Source organism: Anolis sagrei, chromosome 2 (genome assembly GCF_037176765.1).
Source record: "Anolis sagrei isolate rAnoSag1 chromosome 2, rAnoSag1.mat, whole genome shotgun sequence".
In the NCBI taxonomy this organism is placed as follows: Eukaryota; Metazoa; Chordata; class Lepidosauria; order Squamata; family Dactyloidae; genus Anolis; species Anolis sagrei.
Genome location: NC_090022.1, coordinates 10,043,050 through 10,065,333, shown reverse-complemented (window position 1 = coordinate 10,065,333; position 22,284 = coordinate 10,043,050). Strand labels below are relative to the sequence as shown.

The 22,284-nt window shown below is 44.7% G+C and overlaps 2 protein-coding genes across 2 annotated transcripts in view; one reads left to right on the top strand and one right to left on the bottom strand.

The window, feature by feature from the left end:
* LOC132765774 (zinc finger protein 850-like) overlaps positions 1-22,284 on the top strand; it is a 1,095,673-nt gene that overhangs the window by 609,659 nt on the left and 463,730 nt on the right. The gene's annotated exons all lie outside the window — the stretch shown is intronic.
* LOC137094754 (zinc finger protein 721-like) overlaps positions 1-22,284 on the bottom strand; it is a 102,730-nt gene that overhangs the window by 48,515 nt on the left and 31,931 nt on the right. The window contains exon 3 of the mRNA XM_067465079.1: positions 7,901-7,983. Within this exon, the coding sequence (XP_067321180.1) occupies positions 7,901-7,983 (83 nt within the window). The remainder of the gene's footprint in view (positions 1-7,900; positions 7,984-22,284) is intronic.

Below are 22,284 nucleotides of genomic sequence, written 5' to 3'. Positions count from 1 at the left end.
TGGGAGAGGGGAGTTTCCCCCTTTGGCTTCCCCTTCCTCCTCTCCTGTCTCTTTTCCTCCTTCTCCTGGAAGGAGGGGGAAAGAGCATCTCCCCAAAGCCCTGGAATCAAAAGACTCAAGATGATGGCAGAGATTCAGTCATGGAGGAAACACTCCATATTCATAGGATAGTTAGATATATTGCAGGTGGAGACTCCTTCTTTGGAAGCTTTTAAACAGAGGCTGGATGGCCATCTGTCAGGGGTGATTTGAATGCAATATTCCTGCTTCTTGGCAGAAGGGGGTTGGACTGGATGGCCCATGAAGTCTCTTCCAACTGTATTGTCGAAGGCTTTCATGGCTGGAATCACTAGGTTCTTTTGGGTTTTTTCGGGCTATAGGGTCATGTTCTAGAGGCATTTTCTCCTGACGTTTCGCCTGCATCTATGGCAAGCATCCTCAGAGGTTGTGAGGTCTGTTGGAATTAGGAAAAATGGGTTTATATATCTGTGGAATGGCTGGGGTGGGGCAAAGAGCTCTTCTCTGCTAGAGCTAGGTGTGAATGTTTCAACTGACCACCTTCATTAGCATTTGAAGGCCTGGCTGAGCCTGGGGGAATCTTTTGTTGAGAGGTGTTAAGATGTTGAGGACACAGAAATGCTGGACCACTCCAACAACCACCATGTCAGACTACACAGAGAAGCCATTGAAATCCACAAACATGTGGACAATTTCAACAGAAAGGAGGAGATCATGAAAATGAACAAAATCTGGCTACCAGTATTAAAAAAACTCTAAAATTACAACAGCAAAACAGCAGAGAGGAAACAACCAGGCACATCTTAACACATCCAGTCCAACTCCCTTCACCAGGGCAAGAAAACATAAAACCCTACTGACAAAGAGCCCTCCAGCCATAGATAGATAGATAGATAGATAGATAGATAGATAGATAGATAGATTATTCACACAGAGAGAGATATAATATCATAGATTTGAAAGAGACCCCTAAAGAAGGACAATGATATGTTGCATGTTCCAAAGTGGGCAAACCAGACACTCTCCACATCAACACTGACAAAGAAACAGCAAGAAATACTGTTTACCCACAAGCATAAAGAAATTACATATATTAAAAACCAACACTAATTACTTTATTTTCTAGATCATCAAACTGGGCCACAGCAATGCCTGGCAGGGGGTGGCTAGTAAATAAATAAATTCTAAAATAACAAGACTCATGTTTCTCAATTTAATATGGATTACAAGTGTGTGTACCAGGAGCAGTGAAACAGCTAGTAATTCCAGCCAGAGATATGATTTGCACGTCAAAGGAAATAACCATGCATACTGTTAAGAGATTTATAATTTCTTAGTGCAAGGATCAGGACTGCAGGCAGTGGGAGCCGGGCCACCTGGCAAGCATTGAGTAGTCACAGCCAGGGTGGTGTAACTGTTGGGATAATAAAGGAGTAAAGAAAGAGTTACTCCTTGTGATGAGTTTGGAGGAGTAGTGTGGTGGTGTTCGGAGGTGTTGGAAGGAGTTGGAAGGTTGGAGGTTTTTGCAAAGGTGTTGGAAGACTGGAGTTCTGAGAGGCTTAAAGAGAAGAATTGGACTCTGTATGTAGATATGTTTTTGTATAAACTCTGCTACAAGACAAGCGTGTGAGTTTGCTCCTTGATCGGAGGGAGAAGGCTTCTGCATCTGTGTGAGTCTATGCATTAATCTTGATCGTTACACAAGCATTTTTGCCTTTTTTTGCCTCAACACAAGCACTGTGTTCAATTCTGGAATCCCAGCTGAAAGACAACACAACACTCACAAACTGGAAATTTGCAACCAAGATGGTAAAGGAGCTGGAAACTAAGCTCAGAGAAACAACTGATGGAGTTACATATGGTTTATTTTTAAAATAAGTGACATGACAATTGTATTTAACCCTCTGAAGGAATACCACAAGGAACTTGCTTTGTGCTGCTCCAGAGAAGAAGACCTCAACGTAGGGATTCAAATAACAAGAAAGGGGAATCTAACAAATCTTAGACAGAACTTTTCAAATAGTCCTTTTGATGTGTTGTTGGAGGCTTTCATGGCCAGAATCACTGGGTTGATGTATGTTTTCCAGGCTGTATAGCCATGTTCCAGAAGCATTCTCTCCTGACACTTTGCCTGCATCTATAGCAGGCATCCTCAGAGGTTGTGCTGTCTGTTGGAAACTAAAAAAATCGGGTTTATATATCAGTGGAATGACCAAGGTGGGGCAAAGGACTCTTGTCTGAATGTTTGAATTGGCCACCTTGATTAGCATTTAATGGCATGACAGTTTTTGCACGGTCTGCCAGAGCTTTGTTGTGCTACTTTTTTTTTTACTTGGGTGACATTTCACACCAACCTCCAACAGACAAGAGTTCTTTCCCCACTTTGGACATTCCACTGATATATAAATCCAATTTCCCTAGTTTCCAACAGAACTCACAACCTCTGAGGATGCCTGCTATCGATGGAGGTGAAATGTAGGAGAGAATGCTTCTGGAACATGACCATATAACCCGGAAAACTTACAGCAGTCCGGTACTGTTTGAAACCAGTTGTTTACCCACAAAGGCTGAGCAGAGGAAGCCAGTCTAGTCCCATGGTGATGCCCATGACCAGAGAAGCAAAAGAGTTCTCCAAAAGAGTCCCAAATCAACAGAGTTTTAACCCAAGAAGAGAACTGTCTAAGAAATCAGTCCAAAGACAAGCCACATGTTACTGGAAGACAAGGGATTCACACATGTTCATTGGAAAATGTTAAATGTATAGTCCACGGCACCAGAATGTCCAGAACTTGCATTTTCCCTGTTGCAGTTCATATTGTTACTTTTATCTCAGCTCTTTGGATGGTTTTTCTCTTCTATGGATTTCTGGTGGCTCCCAAGGGAAGAACTCTGTGTGAAACATTTCCCACACTCCTAGCATTGGTATGGCTTCTCTCCTGTGTGGAGTCTTTTGTGATTCACCAAATGTGAACTGCGAGCAAAACATTTCCCACACTCCTGACATTCGTGTAGCTTCTCTCCTGTGTGGACTCTTTTATGTCTCACCAAGAGTGAACTGTCAGAAAAACATTTCCCACACTCCTGGCACTGGGATGGCTTCTCTCCTGTGTGGAGTCTTTTGTGCCTCACCAAGTATGAACCGCGAGCAAAACACTTTCCACACTCCTGACATTGGTATGGTTTATTTCCTGTGTGGAGTTTTTTGTGCCTCACCAAGTATGAACTGCGAGCAAAACATTTCCCACACTCCTGGCATTTGTACGAGTCTTCACTTGTGTGTGATCTCCAGTGTTCTATAAGGTGTGCATTCTGAGTAAAACATTTCCCACACTCCTGACATTGGTGTGGTTTCTCTCCTGTGTGGAGTCTTTTGTGTCTCACCAAGACTGAACTGTAAGCGAAACATTTCCCACACTCCTGGCATTGGTATTGCTTCTCTCCTGTATGGAGTTTCTTGTGGCTCACCAAGACTGAACTGTAAGCAAAACATTTCCCACACTCCTGGCATTGGTATGGCTTCTCTCCTGTATGGAGTCTGTTGTGACTCACCAAGGCTGAACTATGAGCAAAACCTTTCCCACACTCCTGGCATTGGTATGGCTTCTCTCCTGTGTGGAGTCTTTTGTGACTCACCAAGGCTGAACTTTGAGCAAAACCTTTCCCACACTCCTGGCATTGGTATGGCTTCTCTCCTGTGTGGAGTCTTTTGTGCCTCACCAAGCATGAATTGGAAGCAAAACATTTTCCACACACCTGGCATTGGTATGGCTTCTCTCCTGTGTGAAGTCTTTTATGCCTCACCAAGTCCGAATGGTAACCAAAACATTTCCCACACTCCTGGCATTGGTGCAGTGGCTTCTCTCCTGTGTGAAATTTCTCATGTTCCACCAAGCGTGAACTCTGGTTAAAAGATTTCCCACACTCCTGGTTTGTGAAATCCTCAGTTCCCCCAAAGATTTCTTCTTGGCTCAGATGTGGCAATTTGTAATCAGTAACACATTCTGCTGATACTTTCCATTTAAGGTGGTTTTTCCCAGTATGGAGTGTTTTGTGAAGCACAATTTCCATATTATGGGTAAAACACTGGCCATATTCATTGCATTTGTAAGGCCTTTCTATGGCAAAACCTCCATCATCACTGTGGCTTTGTTGGTGTCTAGGAAGGCCCTCATTTTGCGCAAAATGCTTACTCCATTTGGTGTATCCATTGCTTTTATTCCAGTTATCTGCTGTGAAGAAGAAGAACAGAAACAAATCATTCCTCAGCATGAGTGATAAGGACTCTGAAGATATAAACGCTGTCCTTTCCTCACCCCTTGTCCATTAACAATTGACACTGTTTGACTGCTTGGAGACTCTAAGGGAGAGCTGAGTAACATATGTACTAGAATATACTTGTTGCTCAGTCCAGCATGTTTTTATATTCTGCCTCCTTCTCACTTTTCCCTTCACATTCAAATCCTTGCCTTTTTCTCTAGCTAAATCTTTATCTTGCTACCACCCATTCCACAATCTTTCCCTTCTTTTTCTTTCTCTCCTACAATCTCCATTTATCTCTCCCCATATGACTGTAAACAAAAAACCCCTAAGCCCCAATCATTCAAAAGGACAGAAAATAGTAGACATTACATTGGAGGTCACAATCTTGCAAATGGCTGAGGGGCAGTTTGTGTGCTGGGAGAGACAGCGTACAAAAAGAGAGCCTGGCCTTCGGACATGCAGGGGCTAGACTGCCTGGCTGGGAGGAAAAACAAGTCTGAATATCACCCCCATAAAAAGAATTTTAGCTGTGTGTTCATATGTCAAGCCTGGGGAAGTTTGTTCTTCTTGATGCTCCATTCGCTGGCCCCACTCTCCGGCCAATCAGTCTGGGCAATGGCTCTTTATAGAGTTCCAGGGAGCCCAAGTTACTGGGGAAAAGCATGTCAGCAGACATCAAGAGCAAGTAAACCTTTGCAAAACAACTCTTTTTCATCATCTTCCATACCTCTTTTTGGCTTCAGACATGCAGTGGCTTTTCATACACAGAATGCAAAACCAGGTGGCTGAAGTCAGGAGAGGTTTGCTGCTTACTTATTGAAAATCTGCTTCCCGCCCCCCTACACTGCCAATCTCTCTCTCACACACACTCACAGAGATACAAAGAGTGTGTGTTTGATCTGGGGTGAACACTCTTAAGAGGCTTTCCAGGGGGCCCTGGTGCTGCGAGGGAGTGTGGTACGCTTGGACTTGACCATTGAAGTCTTCCCACTGTAGTCCGAATTTATTATTTTATTTATTTGGGGTTCTTTTACCCCGCCCTTCTCACCCCAAAGGGGACCCAGGGCGGCTTACACAGTAAAGGCACAATTAGATGCCAGCATCACAACAATCATCACAACTTACAGTAAAATTCACAGTTACTAACAGCTTCATGCATTATTCCAGTAAAAAATCAATAAAATCAATAAAATCAATACAAACCTAAATTCCTCCCTTACATTGTCAGTGTTTGCTGTCTCATAGATCCGCTTTTAATACCATTTCGTCAATCCTGCTGGTCTTTAATTGCCTGGTTGCCCAAAGGCCTGGTCCCATAACCAAGTCTTCACCCTCCTCCTGAAGGAGAGGAGGGATGGTGATGCTCTGATTTCCCCGGGGAGTGAGTTCCACAGGCGAGGGGCCACCACTGAGAAAGCCCTGCTCCTTGTCCCCACCAGCCTCACTTGTGAGAGTGGTGGGGTCGAGAGCAGGGCCTCCCCAGATGATCTCAAGCTCCGAGGTGGGATGTAGCAGGAGATACGTTCGGACAGATACACTGGATTGGTGCTAAGATGCTAAGAAACATTACCCCGGTCATCCCACAGATATATAAACCCATTTTCCTACTTCCAACAGACTTCACTACCTCTGAGGATGCTTGCCATAGATGCAGGCGAAACATCAGGAGAAAAATTGCCTCCAGAACATGGCCATATAGCCCGGAAAAACCTACAACGACCTGGTGCTAAGATTGCTGTTGCTCAGGCACCAAGTCAATATATTTCTAAGATAAGACCTGCCTTGAGAACTGTCAGAGATTGGCATGATTTAGGTTCCTGCTCCCACCAGAGAGCTGATTGGGAAACTTAATTTTGAAATAGAAATCCCCACGAGTGAGGGAGCCTTACCAAGCGAGTCCACCATCCCATGAATCTCCTCCATGATCTGCACGTGCAAGACTTTCTGATCAGGACTCAGGAGAGCCCACTCCTCCGGGGAGAAAAGGACAGCCACCTCCTCAAAAGCAATTGGGCCCTGGTGGAAAAAGAAAACACTTCCTTCTCACATCAGGGAAAGCAAAATAATAATAATAACTACAAGAATCTATTTAAAGCAGATTTACAATCCTGTTGGTTGTTTGAAAGTGAAAAAATCATAGAATCATAGAGTTGGAAGAGATCTCGTGGGCCATCCAGTCCAACTCTCTGCCAGGAAACAGGAAAATTGCATTCAAAGCACCCCTGACAGATGGCCACCCAGCCTCTGTTTAAAAGCTTCCAAAGAAGGAGCCTCCACCACACTCCGGGGCAGAGAGTTCCACGGCTGAACAGCTCTCACAGCCAGGAAGTTCTTCCTAAAGGGCTAAGGCCTCCATGCCATAGTTTAAGCCTTGAAGAGATGTCTGGTTGGTCAGTCACAACTATTTCTCAACTGTCATTTAGAATTAGAATTGGAATCTGGACATGTTCCAGCTTTTATTGTGTTTCCCAGAACCAGACACAGTGTTATTCCAGGTGAGGTCTCACCAAAGCAGAAAGAAGGTCACTACATTCCTTTGGATGCAGCACCAAATCCCATGGGCTTCTAACCTGCTGCATCACATTGCTGGCTTGGTCAGATCTGTTTTTGAGTTCTTTGCCAATGTCACTCTTGTCTCCATCTCACTTGCTTCATCTCTGCCAACTCCTTGCAAAACCAAGGGGCTGTTTTGGATCTGCTCCACGAGAGGGGACCTCCAGGAGCAATTGTGTCCATCGCCCTGACCAATTCCCCATTCCAGAGGTCAGCCAGAACTTCAACGGAATCACCTGCCAAAGTGACAGGAAAGTCTCCAAGAGCCGTCAGGAATCCATCTGGATCCGTAAGCAACCTGGGATGGAGCGTCTTAATCGGTCTCCATCCCCTGCAGAGGTTTGGAGTCCCAGAAAATCTAAACCTGACCAGGTAGTGATCAGCCCATGAGAACTGAACTATAGTCCATTCCTCCACACCACCATCACCACCATCCCATCCTGCACAGAAAACAAGGTACAGCAGCATAGATAGGGCAAGACGCCATCTGGGACAGACCCATGGTTGTCACTCCCAACAGGGCAGTCTCAGCATGGATGTTGAACTCTCCCGGCACTACTAGCCGCTGAGACGCCAAAGCCAACCCCAAGACCACCCCAGCTAGCCCAGGAAGGGAGACTGCTGAGCAAACCCTACACTTTGCTCTTCTTTCCTTCTTCTACTGATGCAACCAAAGAACCCCCTTTAATTGTTTTTAATCCCTCTGGCAAGCCTGAGCACATTTTCTGCTGTAGTTTCTCAGGCCTTCTCCATACTTGTGCTAGTTAGTTATTTGAACTCTTCTTTGGGGATTCCCGTCCCTCCCCAGCCCCCTTTCCACTTCTTGTACACATCCCTTTTAAATCTTAGATCAGCTGGAAGATCTTTCGACATTTATTCTGGTTTTTTTAGATTTCCCTTATTTATTTTCCTCCTTGTTGCCACTGTTTGCAATTGTGCCTTTAGTATCTCACTTTTAAGAAATTCCCATTCAATCTTTTCTGTTTCAAGAGATTTTTTATTATTAATCCTGGAAGAAATGACCCCCAGGCAGCTCCCTTCCTCCTCTCCCAGGAATCCTTCTGATTACCTGATTCACTTCCACTCCATCACAAAGCGGAAGAAACGACTGAGGATTCGACTGTGGATTTGGCCACAACATCATTCCAGCTCCTGAGAGAGAGAGCAAGGAGTGGAAAGCTGATCACATAAACATGTATCAGAGGAGAGAATTACAGTCATAAAAAGAAACCTATGAGGAAATGACCCTCTGAACACAGGAGCATTCTCCAAAAATATGTAAAGTTGTGGAGTTTAGGACTTTTTATCTCAACCAGTGCTGGGAATAGGTTGGATTGGTATTTCAATTGACTAAAGTTATTGTTTGTTGTCTGTTTGTCTTCCAGCTCAGTTTCATGGCTCATCTTAGCTTTGGATGTCACCTGGGAAGATAGGGCTGTTTTTTCAGTCCCACCCAACAGTATGCAAATGTAGAAGCATTTCCAGAAAAAAACTGCAAATCATATTAAAATCACACCTTTTGCAACCAAATGCCTAGCTATATACTCATCTTTTAAAAAAGATTTTGATTATGATGATGATGATTACTATTATGCGTTATACGAGATTTTGTACATTTGTTCCATACATGTCATTCATCTATGACAACGTTTCCCCAGCCACTTCCTATTTCTCACTCTTCCTCCCTTCTCTATTATCCACCCATTTATCTAAGATATCTTAGTTCTGTTCACTCTTTAATTTCCTTCTCTCACCCAATACCCAGACCACAATTTCCATTTTAACTTTAACTTCATCCATGAGCTCAGCTTTTCCTATCTCTGTACAATATTGACATTGGCTTCAGCACTTTTAATCCATCCCATACCTATATCCTCATCTCAACGCCAAATGATCCTGCATGTGCACCTTCTGTAGCTCAAACCAATTGTGGATTCTCTGAAGGGGAATTTACACTGGCATAAAGCACCAACACTCCCAGAAAGGTTCCTTCTTACCCTCCAAGGTTGCAGCCCCATCTCCTTCCTGCTTGAGCTCCTTCTGCTGGAGGCTCTGGGTGGTGTCTGATGGAGATTTCTCTGCTGCAGGCTGGACTTCTATGTAGTTATTTTGGTCCTGAAAGAGCACAGGGAAGTTTAGAAGTACTATGGAGAAAGATTAGAAAAGGATTTTTCCCAAATATGTAGAAACTGCATTTTTACATTGGCCATATTCCACCCCCCATCATTTTCAAATTTAAGTAGAGCAGCAACTGAGCTTACAGTAGATATGGAGGTGAGAACTGGAGGGTTGGAGCAGGTGGGAAAAGAGGCTGAGAGAGCAGAGTCCGGCTTCTCCCTCACATCGGTCCCATCTTGGAAGGAAGGCGGGACGTACATTTAATCAGTCCATCAGTCTCAGCTATAGTGAAACCATGAGGCAATGCTCTCACCTGTCCTTGCTGCTTCTCATCCTCTGCCCGACTCAGGAGGAAGCCTTCCGCCAGGGCCACCGCCTGGGAAGAGGTCTCTGCCCCACACTCTCGGACCCAGCTCCCCATCTCTGGGGGCAGGATGCTCAGGAACTGCTCCAGGATCACCAGGTCCAGCATCTCCGCCTTGGTGTGTTGCTCTGGCTTCAGCCACTGGCGGCAGAGAGAGTGGAGGCGGCTGCAAACCTCTCTGGGTCCCTCGCCCTCTCGGAAGGAGGAATGCCTGAAGCGCTGGGGCTGTGTGTGCGCATCCAGGAACGTCTGTGTAGTTCTCCTCCAGGATTCCCCACTGCTCCCGGGGGCCCTGCCTGCTTCAGGTTCAGGTGAGTTGGATCTCTCCATGTTGAAACCACAGATGGATGAAGAAGCCAATTGGATCCTCTTCTTTCAAGGCAAAGAAAATCCTCCACTGGCTTTACTCCAAAATTCATAGCCAACAATCACCTGTCCTCTGTGAAAGAAAGTCAGAATTAGACAACAGACTTTGGGAGGGTTTTTTTGGAGAGTGAAATAACAAGCCCTGTATTTATTTCAGAGCCAGGTAATGCTGGGCCCTCCTTCCACTGGGGCCTCTTCTTCTCCAGGCTCCAGACCCACCTGGCCTCCCATTGAGCTCCCATTCAGTCCCAACCCACGCTGGATCCCCCCAAGATTCCTTCAGCTGATGCCTCATGATCCATGGCCTTTCTCTTCTCTCCCAGCCAGGCAAGAGACGGTGAAGGGGAGGGCGTTTGGTTCCTAGAGGGACAGGAAAGGCAGGTATAAGTAGGCCCACTTCTTTCCTGCCTCTCTGGGAACCCAACTCCCTCCCCTTAACCCTTCCTTACCCAGGGTTACTCTGGAAGGAGGGGAAAGAGCATCTCTCAAATAGCCCTGGAACCAAAGGACTGAAGATAATAATGATAATAATAATAATAATAATAATAATTATTATTATTATTATTATTATTAGGTTCTTGTGGGTTTTTTTCGGGCTATAGAGCCATGTTCTAGAGGCATTTTCTCCTGACGTTTCGCCTGCATCTATGGCAAGCATCCTCAGAGGTTGTGAGGTCTGTTGGAAGTAGGAAAAATGGGTTTATATATCTGTGGAATGGCTGGGGTGGGGCAAGGAGCTCTTCCCTGCTGCAGTTAGGTGTGAATGTTTAGCTGATCACCTTCATTAGCATTTGAAGGCCTGCCTGAGCCTGGGAAAATCTGTTTCTGGGAAGTGTTAATCTGTGCCTGGTTTTTTCCTCTCTGTTGTTTAGCTGTTATAATTTTAGAGTTTTTTAATACTGGTAGCCAGATTTTGTTCACCTTCATGGTCTCTTCCTTTCTGTTGAAACTGTCCACATGCCCGTGGACTTCAACATTCACACCTAACTGCCGCAGGGAAGAGCTCCTTGCCCCACCCCAGCCATTCCACAGATATATAAACCCATTGTCCTAATTCCAACAGACCTCACAACCTCTGAGGATGCTTGCCATAGATGCAGGCGAAACGTCAGGAGAAATGCCTCTAGAACATGGCTCTATAGCCCGAAAAAACCCACAAGAACCTAGTGATTCCAGCCATGAAAGCCTTCGACAATACAATAATAATTATTATTATTATTACCTGGCCACCATCTCCCCGAAAGAAGGCTTACATGAGGCCAAGCCCGGTAGTGCATTACAACACAATAAAACCAAAAACACAAAACAAACATCGCAGCAAAGCAAATAAAACATAAGAATACAATAGATAAGATACAGATTTTCCCCTGACATTAAGCCCAGTCGTGTCCGACTCTGGGGTGTAGTGCTCATCTCCATTTCTAAGCCAAAGAGCCAGCGTTGTCCGCAGACACCTCCAAGGTCATGTGGCTGGCATGGCTACATTGAGCACCATTACCTTCCCACCGGAGTGGTACCTATCAATCTGCTAACATTTGCCTGTTTTCATACTGCTAGGTTGGCAGAAGCTGGGGCTGAGAGCCTGTGACCTTTCGGTCAACAAGCTTAGCAGTGATATTGAGCTAGAATTTAGGGGCTCCTGCCCGGGAGAGAGGAGCCCTTAGATCCACCAAGAGACCAAGAAGATTGGCACCATTTTTCGAGCAATCCGTTAACTCGCGGATACCGGGGCCCAAGGGGTTTCTGTATCCGCAGTTTAAAGGAACGCAGTTTCGGCCTCCCTGGGATGCGAGAAACGCATCCCAGGAGGGCCGGCAGCCGTCTGCCACCCGGGAAAGGAAATGTTTATTGAAAGGAAAGTTTGAGGCCGTAAAGGACACAAAGTAACACTATGGAGAGGAGAAAGTTGCAATTAATTGATACATTTTATTGGGGGATTAGTTATGTTTAGGAAGGGGAAAAGCAAAGAAATGAGGAGGCTTCTAAGTTGCAGTTGCTGCTGTGGCCACGTTCATGAGGATGGCCCAAGAGGTGCATTGTGGAACTGTGGAACTCCCTGCTGCAGATCAGATCAACTTGTAGGCAGGGAGTTCTGTGTCCGGTCTCAGCAGCTCAGTGGTTTAACCCAAATTTATTGTAAGAATACAATAAAACAGTGCAAAAATACGATCACAATGAGCGGGCCACATGAACAAGATAAAATGATAAAAACTCAGGATGAGATAGAAATGAAACGGGAAATATTTGTGTGGGAGATAATAATTGGAAACAAAGTGCTGGACACAGGCCTTCAAACTGGCAGGGGAGAATATAGTATGGGGCCAAACATGTTTCTCTTTTTCACCCCCCCCCCCCCATTCATGCTTCTTCAAATGCTACAGCACTGCTGGTCACAGCTGACCTCCAGCTGGAGCACTCAAAGGCCAGGGCTTCCCAGTTCTCAGTGTCTATGCCAGAGCTTTTAAGGTTGGCTTTAAGGCCACCTTTAAATTTCTTTTCCTGCCCACCAACATTCTGAACTCCACCAATGATGGAACCGAACCAAATATGGCACACAGAACTCCCACGACGAACAGAAAATATATATCAGTGATTGGTTTGGGGGGGGGGGGCACCAAAATACTGTTTGCTTACCATTGAAAATTACCTAGGGCTGCCTCTGCTTTTCACCTGCTGCACTTGAAGTAAATCTTGCCAACCGAAAGGTTGACAGTTGAAGACGTGTCAGGATGAGCTCCTGACCTTCAGCCAAGCTCCCCTGCCCACCTAACCGATTGAATACAGCAATGTGAGTAGATGAAGAAGAACCATGTTAAGTGGGGAGGTATCTTAGGCACTGCGTTTCGGAGAAAGATTTACAAACAAATAAAACTCTTTGGCAAGGAGATGGAGCAACAGCACCCCCTCAACTTAGGTATTGAAAAGACAAGGAAGTGGACTCTACCAAATCTTAGGCAGGACTTCTCAAACGGTCCTGTCTGATGTGTGTCGAAGGCTTTCATGGCTGAAATTTCATGGCCATTTCACATCTACCTCCAACAGACACCCTGGACACTCCCCAGAAAACCCAATTTTCTTCGTTTCCAACAGACCTCACAACCTCTGCAGATGCCTGCCATAAATGCAGGCAAAACATCAGGAGAGAATGCTTCTGGAACATGGCCATACAGCCTGAAAAACTTACAGCAACCCGATCCTGTTTGAAATCAGATGTTTACCCACAAAGGCTGACAGAGTAAAGCCAGTCCAGTCCCATGGTGATGCCCATGAACAGAGAAGCAAAAGAGTTCTCCAAAACACTCCCAAGTCAAGCAAAACAAAGCAAAGAAGAAGAAGAAATCTGAACAGAGTTCAAAACCAAGAAGAGAATTGTCTAAGAAATCAGTCCAAAGACAAGCCACGTTACTGGAAGCCAAGAGAATCACACGTGTTCATTGGAAAATATTAAATGCATAGTCTATGGTACAAGAATATCCACAACTAAAATTTCACAGTTGCAGTTCACATTATTACTTTTGTCCTAACTCTTTGGATGATTTTTCTCTTCAATGGATTCTCTGGTGGCTCCCAAGGGATGAACTCTGAGTGAAACATTTCCCACACTCCTGGCATTGGTATGGCTTCTCTCCTGTGTGGAGTCTTTTGTGCCTCACCAAGGCTGAACAGCAAGCAAAACATTTGCCACACTCCTGGCATTTGTATGGCTTCTCTCCTGTGTGGGATCTTTTGTGGCTCACCAATTGTGCACTGTCAGCAAAACATTTCTCACAGTCCTGGCATTGGTATGGCTTCTCTCCTGTGTGGAGTCTTTTGTGCCTCACCAAGTGTGAACTGCGAGCAAAACATTTCCCACACTCCTGACATTGGTATTGTTTTTCTCCTGTGTGGATTATTTTGTGCCTCACCAAGAGTGAACTGTGAGCAAAACATTTCTTACATACCTGGCATTGGGATGGCTTCTCTCCTGTGTGGGATCTTTTGTGCCTCACCAAGTATGAACTGCGAGCAAAACATTTGCCACACTCCTGGCATTGGTATGGCTTCTTTCCTGTGTGGAGTCTTTTGTGCCTCACCAAGTATGAACTGCGAGCAAAACATTTCCCACACTCCTGGCATTTGTATGAGTTCTCTCTTGTGTGTGATCTCCCATGTTCTATAAGGTGTGCATTCTGACTAAAACATTTCCCACACTCCTTGCATTGGTGTGGCTTCTCTCCTGTGTGGAGTCTTTTGTGCCTCACCAAGACTGAACTGTAAGCAAAACATTTCCCACACTCCTGGCATTGGTATGGCTTCTCTCCTGTGTGGATTCTTTTGTGGATCACTAAATGTGAACTGTTAGTAAAACATTTCCCACACTCTTGGCATTGGTGTGGCTTCTTGCCTGTGTGGAGTCTTTTGTGCCTCACCAAGACTGAACTGTAAGCAAAACATTTCCCACACTCCTGGCATTGGTATTGCTTCTCTTCTGTGTGGAGTCTTTTGTGGATTACTAACTGTGAACTGTTAGTAAAACATTTCCCACACTCCTGGGATTTGTGTGTCTTCTCTCCTGTGTGACATCTCTCATGTAGCACCACGTGTGAACTCTGAATAAAAGATTTCCCACACTCCTGGCTTATGATATCCTCAGTTCCTTCAAAGATCTTTTCTTGGCTCAGATGTGGCAATTTGTAATCAGCAACACATTTTGTTGATACTTTCCCTTTAAGATAGCTTTTCCCAGCACAGAGTGTCTTGTGAAGGACAAGTGCCATATTTTGGGTAAAACACTGGCCACATACATTGCATTTGTGGGGCCTTTCTCTGGTAGAACCTCCATCTTCTCTGTGGTTTTGCTGGTGTCTAGGAAGGCCGCCATCGTACCTGAAATGCTTACTGCGTTTGTTGTATACATTGCTCTTCTTCCAGTTATCTTCTGTGAAGAAGGACAGAAACAATTATACCTCAATGTGAGTGATAAGGAGTCTAAGATATAAACACTGTCCTCTCCCCACCCCTTGTTCAGCAAGGATTGACACTGTTTGACTGCCTGGAGCCTCTAAAGGTGAGCTGAATAATATAAGTTCCAGAGTATACCTGTTGCTCAGCCAGGTATGTTTTTTTTTTAATCTGACTCCTTCTCCCTTTTCCCTTCACATTCAAATCCTTGCCTTTTTCTCTAACTAAACCTTTCCCTTGCTACCACCCATTTCACAATCATTCCCTTCCTTTTCTCTCTCCCCCCCAACCTCCAGTTCTCTCTCCTCATGTGACTGTAAACAAAAACCCCTGAGCCTCAATCATTCACAAGCACAGAACATAGAACACATTTTGTTGCAGGTCACCATCATGTAAATGGCTGAGGCTAGGGACAGTATGCATGCTGGGAGAGGCAGCATACAAAGAGAGCCTGGCCTTCGGGCATGCAGAGGCTAGACTGCCTGGCTGGGAGAAAAAACAAGTCTGAATATGACCCTGATAAAAGATGTATAACTGTGTCTGTGTATGGGAAGCCTGGGGAAGTCTGTTCTCCTTGATGCTCCATTCGTTGGTCCCACTCTCCAGCCAATCAATCTGGGCAGTGGCTCTTAATAGATTTCCAGGGAACCCGAGTTACTGGGAAGAAGCCTGTCAGAGCAAGTCTGCTTTTGCAAAACCACTCTTTCCCATCATTTTCCAGACTCCATTTGGCTTCAGGAATGAAGTGCCTTTCCAAACCGTCCAAGGATACAGAGGATGCAAAAGCAGGTTGCTGAAAAGGTGTGCCTGAAGTCAGGAGAGGTTTACTGGGTTACTTATTGAAAATATGCTTCTTCCCTCTCCTTTCCTCTCTCTCTCTGAGAGAGAAAGAGAGATAGTGTGACTGATACGGAGTGATCACTCTTTCAAGGTTTTCCAGAGAACCCAGTTGCAGTGAGGGAGTGTGGTACGCTTGGACTTGACTCCAGTTATATATATTAGTGTTGCTCAGGCACCAAGTCAATATTACTCTTATTTGGTAATTTTTCATGTGAAGGAGCAAATGAAACAGTTGTATTGTATTTAACAGCAAGCAAAAAAAGCACAAAGTTTGCAAACTTGGCATTTGATTAAATGTCCTTTGACCAGTATCTGGCTACTTGGGAGTGCCCCTGGTGTTGCTGCAAGAAGGTCCTCCATTGTGCATGTGGCAGGGCTCAGGTTGCATTGCAGTAGGTGGTCTGTGGTTGGCTCTTCTCCACACTCGCATGTTGTGGATTCCACTTTGTAGCCCCATTTCTGAAGGTTGGCTCTGCATCTCGTGGTGCCTGAGCGCAGTCTGTTCAGTGCCTTGCAAGTCACCCAGTTTTCTGTGTGACCAGGGGGGAGTCTCACATTTGGTATCAGCCATTGATTGAGGTTCTGAGTTTGAGCCTGCCACTTTTGGACTCTCGCTTGCTGGAGTGTTCCACCGAGTGTTTCTATAGATCTTAGAAAACTATTTCTTGATTTAAGTCATTAGTCTGCTGGGTGATACCCAAACAGTGGGTGGGTCGGAGATGTCTCTGCCTTGGTCCTTTCACTATTGGTTGCTACTTCCTGGTGGATGTTAGGTGATGCAATACCAGCTAAACAGTGTAATTCTCCAGGGGTGTAGAGCACAGACACCCCGTGATAATGTGGCATGTCTCATTAAGAGCCACATCCACTGTTTTAGCGTGGTGAGATGTGTTCCACACTGGGCATGCATACTCAGCAGCAGAATAGCATAGCGCAAGGGCAGATGTCTTCACTGTGTCTGGTTGTGATCCCCAGGTTGTGCCAGTCAGCTTTCGTATTATATTGTTTCTAGCACCCACTTTTTGCTTGATATTCAGGCAGTGCTTCTTGTAGGTCAGAGCACAGTCCAAAGTGACTCCCAGGTATTTGGGTGCGCTGCAATGCTCCAGTCGGATTCCTTCCCAGGTGATCCTCATAGCTCAGGATGCTTGTCTGTTCTTAAGGTGAAAAGCACATGTCTGTGTTTTAGATGGATTAGGGATCAGCTGGTTTTCCCTGTAATAAGCAGTAAGGGCAGCTAGAGCTTTGGAGGGCTTTGGTTCAACCATCTTGAAGCTCCCTGCTTGAGCAATAATGGCACGATCCTCAGCATAGATGAAACTCTCCGGCCCTTCTGGTAGTGGCTGGTCATTTGTATAAATGTTGAACATTGATGGAGCAAGCACGCTCCCCTGAGGGAAGCTGTTCTTCGGTTTTCACGATCTGCTTCTTTGGCCCTGGAACTCTTATGTCATATATTCCTAACATAAGCTCTGCCTTGAGAACTCTCAGAGATTGTGATGAGTTAGGATACTGCTCCCACTAGGGAGCCACTGTCTGGCATCCCGCATTTTGAAACAGAAATCCCCACCAGTGAGGGAGCCTTACCAAGAAAGTCCACCATCCCATGAATCTCCTCCATGATCTGCACGTGCAAGATTTTCTCATCAGGATTCAGGAGAGCCCACTCCTCCAAAGAGAAATGGACAGCCACCTCCTCAAAGGCGATTGGGCCCTGGTGGGAAAAGAACGCATTTCCTTCTCATACAAGGGCTAACAAGAAAAATAATTACAAGAAACCCTTTAGAGTCGATTTACATCCCTGTTGGTTGTTTGAAAGGAAAAGGGCTAAGGCTTCCATGCCACAGTTTGAGTTTGCACTAGACTCGACCTGGCTTTTTAATTGCTCTGAACAGGCAGGATTATTTTTAATATATATGTGTTATTGTGATAATTTTGTGCTTACGTTGTTTTGTTAATTTTATGTCATGCTGTTTACTTTGTATGTTTTGGTGATGTTACTTGGAAACTGCCCTGAGTCCCCCTCGGAGAGATAGAGCAGTATGTAATAAAAGTTTTACATTATTATTATGTTGATGTCTCCCAGCACGATTAGCCGCTGAGACTCCAAGGTTAACCCCGAGACCACCCCGGCTAGCTCAGGGAGACTGTTGAGCAAACCCTATTGTTTGCTCTTTTTTCCTTCTGCTACTGACACAACCAAAGAACCCCCTTTCATTGTTTTCAATCTTTCTGGCAAGCCAGAGCTCATTTTCTGCTGTAGCTTGTCAGATCTTTTCGCACATAATGCTGGTTAGTCGTGTGAACTCTTCTTTGGGGATTCCCATCCCTCCTCGGCTTCCTTTCCATTTATTGTACACATCCCTTTAAAATCTTAGCTCACCTGGAAGATCTTTGGATATTTATTCTGGTTTCTTTAGATTTGTCCTATTATTTTTTTTTTGTCCTTGTGAGCACTGTTTGTAATTGTGCCTTCATTATCTCACTTTTAAGAAACTCCCATTCAGTATTTTCCGTTTCAAAAGATGTTTGGTGATTGAGCTTGCAGCAAATGACCCCCAGGCAGCTCCCTTCCTCCACTCCCAGGAATCTTTCTGCTTACCTGAGTCAGTTCCACTCCATCACACAGCGGAAGAAACGACTGAGGATTCGGCAACAACATCATTCCAGCCCCTGAGAGAGAGAGAAAGGCGTGGAAAGCTGAACACATGAATATCTCTCAGAGGAGAGAATTACAGTCCTAAAAAGAAACCTAGGAGGAAATGACCCTATGAACTTAGGAACATTCACCAGCCCAGGAATATGTAAAGATTTGGAGTTTAGGACTTTTTCTCTCAACCAGTGCTGTGAATAGGTTGGATTGACACTAGTACTGGGCTTGGTATTTCAATTTACTAAAGTTATACTTTTATTGTCTGCTTGTCTTCCAGATCAATTTCATGGCTCATCTGAGATTCAGATCTCTCCTAGAAAGATACTAAAGGGTTGATTTCTCAGTCCCAGCCAACAGTATGCAAAAGCATTGCCAGAAAAAAACCTGCAAATCATACTGAAATTACACTTTTAGCAACCAAATGCCTAGCTATATATTCATCTTTTTAAAAAGATTTATTAATATTATTAATATTAATATTATTGGTTATAGGAGTAGATTTTGTACATTTATTTGATACACATCATTCATCTATGACCACGTTTTCGCAGCCACTTCCTATTTCTCACTCTTCTTCCCTTTAATATTATCCACTCATCTATCTAATACAGTGGTTCTCAACCCGTGGGTCCCCAGGTGTTTTGGCCTACAATTCCCAGAAATCCCAGCCAGTTTACCAGCTGTTAGGATTTCTGGGAGTTGAAGGCCAAAACATCTGGGGACCCTCAGGTTGAGAACCACTGATCTAATATATCTAAATTCTGTCACTTTTCTTTCTCCCCCCTGCGCCATATCCATACCACAAGTTTCATTATAAGTTTAAATTCATCCATGAGCTCAGCTTTTACTATCTCTGCACAATATTTACATTGGCTTCATCAAGGGCCATCTGATTTAAATGTAATATTCCTGCTTCTTGGCAGGAGGGGGAAAGACCATCTCTCCAAAGCCCTGCAAACAAAGGACTCAGATGAAGGCAGAGATAGAGTCATGGAGGAAACACTCCATATTCATAGGAAAGTTGGTTAGGCATATTCTCTCCCTGCCAAACCCTTGCTCCCCAACCCCACTGAACATTAAGGGGAATCCATCAGTCCAGGGAGCAAAGCAGAGCGGAGTGTCAATCTACAACAGAAAAAGGTCCCAGCACAATGGCACAGTGGGTTAAAGCACTGAGCTGCTAAACTTGCTAACCGAAAGGTCATGGGTTCAAATCTGGGGAGCAGGGTGAGATCCCGCTGTTAGACCCAGCTTTTGCCAACCTAGCAGTTTGAAAACATGCAAATGCGAGTAGATCAATAGGTACCGTAATGGCGAGTAGGTCAATAGGTACCGTAATGGCGAGTAGATCAATAGGTACCGTAATGGCGAGTAGATCAATAGGTACCGTAATTTTGTTTTGTCGTGTCAGAAGCAACCGCTCCTGTTGTGAGAGAATTGGCTGTCTGCAAGGACGTTGCCCAGGGGACGCCTGGATTATTTTTTTGATGTTTTATCATCCTTGTGGGAGGCTTCTCTCATGTCCCTGCATGAGGAGCTGGAGCTGATAGAGGGAGCTCATCTGCCTCTCCCTGGATTCGAACCTGCGACCTGTCAGTCTTCAGTCCTGCCGGCACAGTGCTTTAACCCACTGCGCCACCGGGGGCTCCAGGTACCGTAATGTACCTGGTACCTGTTGATCTACTCGCCATTATGGTACCTATTGATCTACTCGCCAGGTACCGTAATGGCAAGTAGATCAATAGGTACCGTAATGGCGAGTAGATCAATAGGTACCGTAATGGCGAGTAGATCAATAGGTACCGTAATGGCGAGGCGATCAATAGGTACCGTAATGGCGAGTAGATCAATAGGTACTGTAATGGCGAGTAGATCAATAGGTACCGTAATGGTGAGTAGATCAATAGGTACCGTAATGGCGCTCCGTGCAGTCATGCCGGCCACATGACCTTGGAGGTGTCTATAGACAACACCAGCTCTTCAGCTTAGAAATGGAGATGAGCACCAGCCCCCAGAGTCAGACAGGGCTGGACTTAATGGCAGGGGGAAATCTTTACCATTACTATTCTCTCCCTGCCAAACCCTTTCTCCCCAACCCTACTGAACATTAAAGATAATCAGTCCATTCAGGGAACAGAGCAGACCAGAGCCTCCATCTACTTTACCACTCTAGAACATGGCCATATAGCCCGGAAAAACCTACAACAACCCAGTGATTCTGGCCATGAAAGCCTTCGACAATACTTTACCACTGTTTCCTGCCCTATAGATATATTGTTCTAATTGACAATGCCCTTCTAGCCCCAATTTATCATCTGGCTCCTGCACTTTTTCCATCGGCCCTATCCTTGCAACTGGATTACGCAAGCCCCTGCCCACCCAAGTCTAGCAACTTGACTACTATGTCAGGCTATTGGTTGTTTGTTGATAGTTGTTTTTATGTTGTTTTATGATGTGTTTATTTTAATCTATGCTTGACTGGGCTCATCCCCATGTAAGCCACTCCGAGTCCCTTCGCGGAGATGGTGGCGGGATACAAAAATAAAGTTTATTATTATTATTATTATTATTATTATTATTATTATTATTTGAAACACAACAAGATGAGTCCACAGCAGACAAGATCACTCTGCTGGCTGTTGCATTGGATCACACGTTGGACACTTTCCAAGTGTCTAGGACTGTGTGATGTATCGGTGAATGACGTGTGCAGATCCCAGTAAGGTGGCCTTTTGCAGCTGGCAGATGATAATTTTGTCAGCACCGATTGTGTTTAAGTTCAGGCCAAGGTCTTTAGGCACTGCACCCAGTGTGTCGATCACCACCGGAACCTCCTTGACTGGCTTGTGCCAGACTCTTTGCAGTTCGATCTTTAAATCCTCATATCGTGTCAGCTTTTCCAGTTGTTTCTCTTCAATCCTGCTGTCACCTGGGATTGCGACATCGACAGTCCATACTTTGTTTTTTAACACAATCATGAGGTCAGGAGTATTGTGCTCCAGAACTCTGTCTGTCTGAATTCGGAAGTCTATTATTATTATTATTATTATTATTATTATTATTATTATTATATATATGCATAATGAGTACCTTAAAAACAAAAGAACCAATGAACGAAATCACACCAAATTTGGCAACAAAACGTCTCATTACACAAGGAGTGACCATCACTCAAAAATTATGATTTTGTCATTTGGGAGTTGTAGTTGCTGGGATTTATAGTTCACCTATAATCAAAGAGCATTCTGAGCTCCACCAACGATGGAATTGAACCAAACTTGGCACACAGAACTCCCTTGACCAATAGAAAATACTGGAAGGGTTTGGTGGGCATTGACCTTGAATTTTGGAATTGTAGTTCGCCTCCATCCAGAGAACACTGTGGACTCAAACAATGATGGATCTGCACCAAACTTGGCACGAATACTCAATATGCCCAAATATAAACACAGATTGAGTTTGGGGGAAATAGACCTTGGCATTTAGGAGTTGTAGTTACTGGGATTTATAGTTCACCTACAATCAAAGAGCATTCCGAACCCCACCAACAATGGAATTGGGCCAAACATCTCACACAGAACCCCCATAACCAACAGAAAATTTTGTGTTTTGTGGTGGTCTTTGGTGACCCTTCTGACATCCCCCTGGTGACCCCCCCCCCCCGGGTCTTGACTTCACAGGTTGAGAAATGCTGCCTTAAGGCCATCCAGTCCAACTCCCTTCACCAGGGCATGAAAACATAATCAAAGCCCTCCTGACAAAGGGCCATCCAGCCATTCACACACACACACATATATGTATATGACAGATGCTGCATCAAAGATTTGAAAGGGACCCCTATAGAAGGACACTGATATGTTCCATGTTCCAGGGTGGGCAAACCAGACAATCTCCACATCAACACTGGCAAAGAAACAGCAAGAAATACTGTTTACCCACAAGCAGAAAGACATTACATATATTAGAAACCAACACTTTCTCGTTACTTTATTTTCCAGATCACCAGACTGGGACACAGAAACGCCTGGCAGGGGACCGCTAGTTATTATTATTTGCAGTTCAATTCAAAGTGATTATTATTTACTTAATATAACATCCAGAGACATAAAATTTGCAAAATAGATAAAACTCTCAGTCTATAACAAAATCAATGATATATAACATCAGGCTG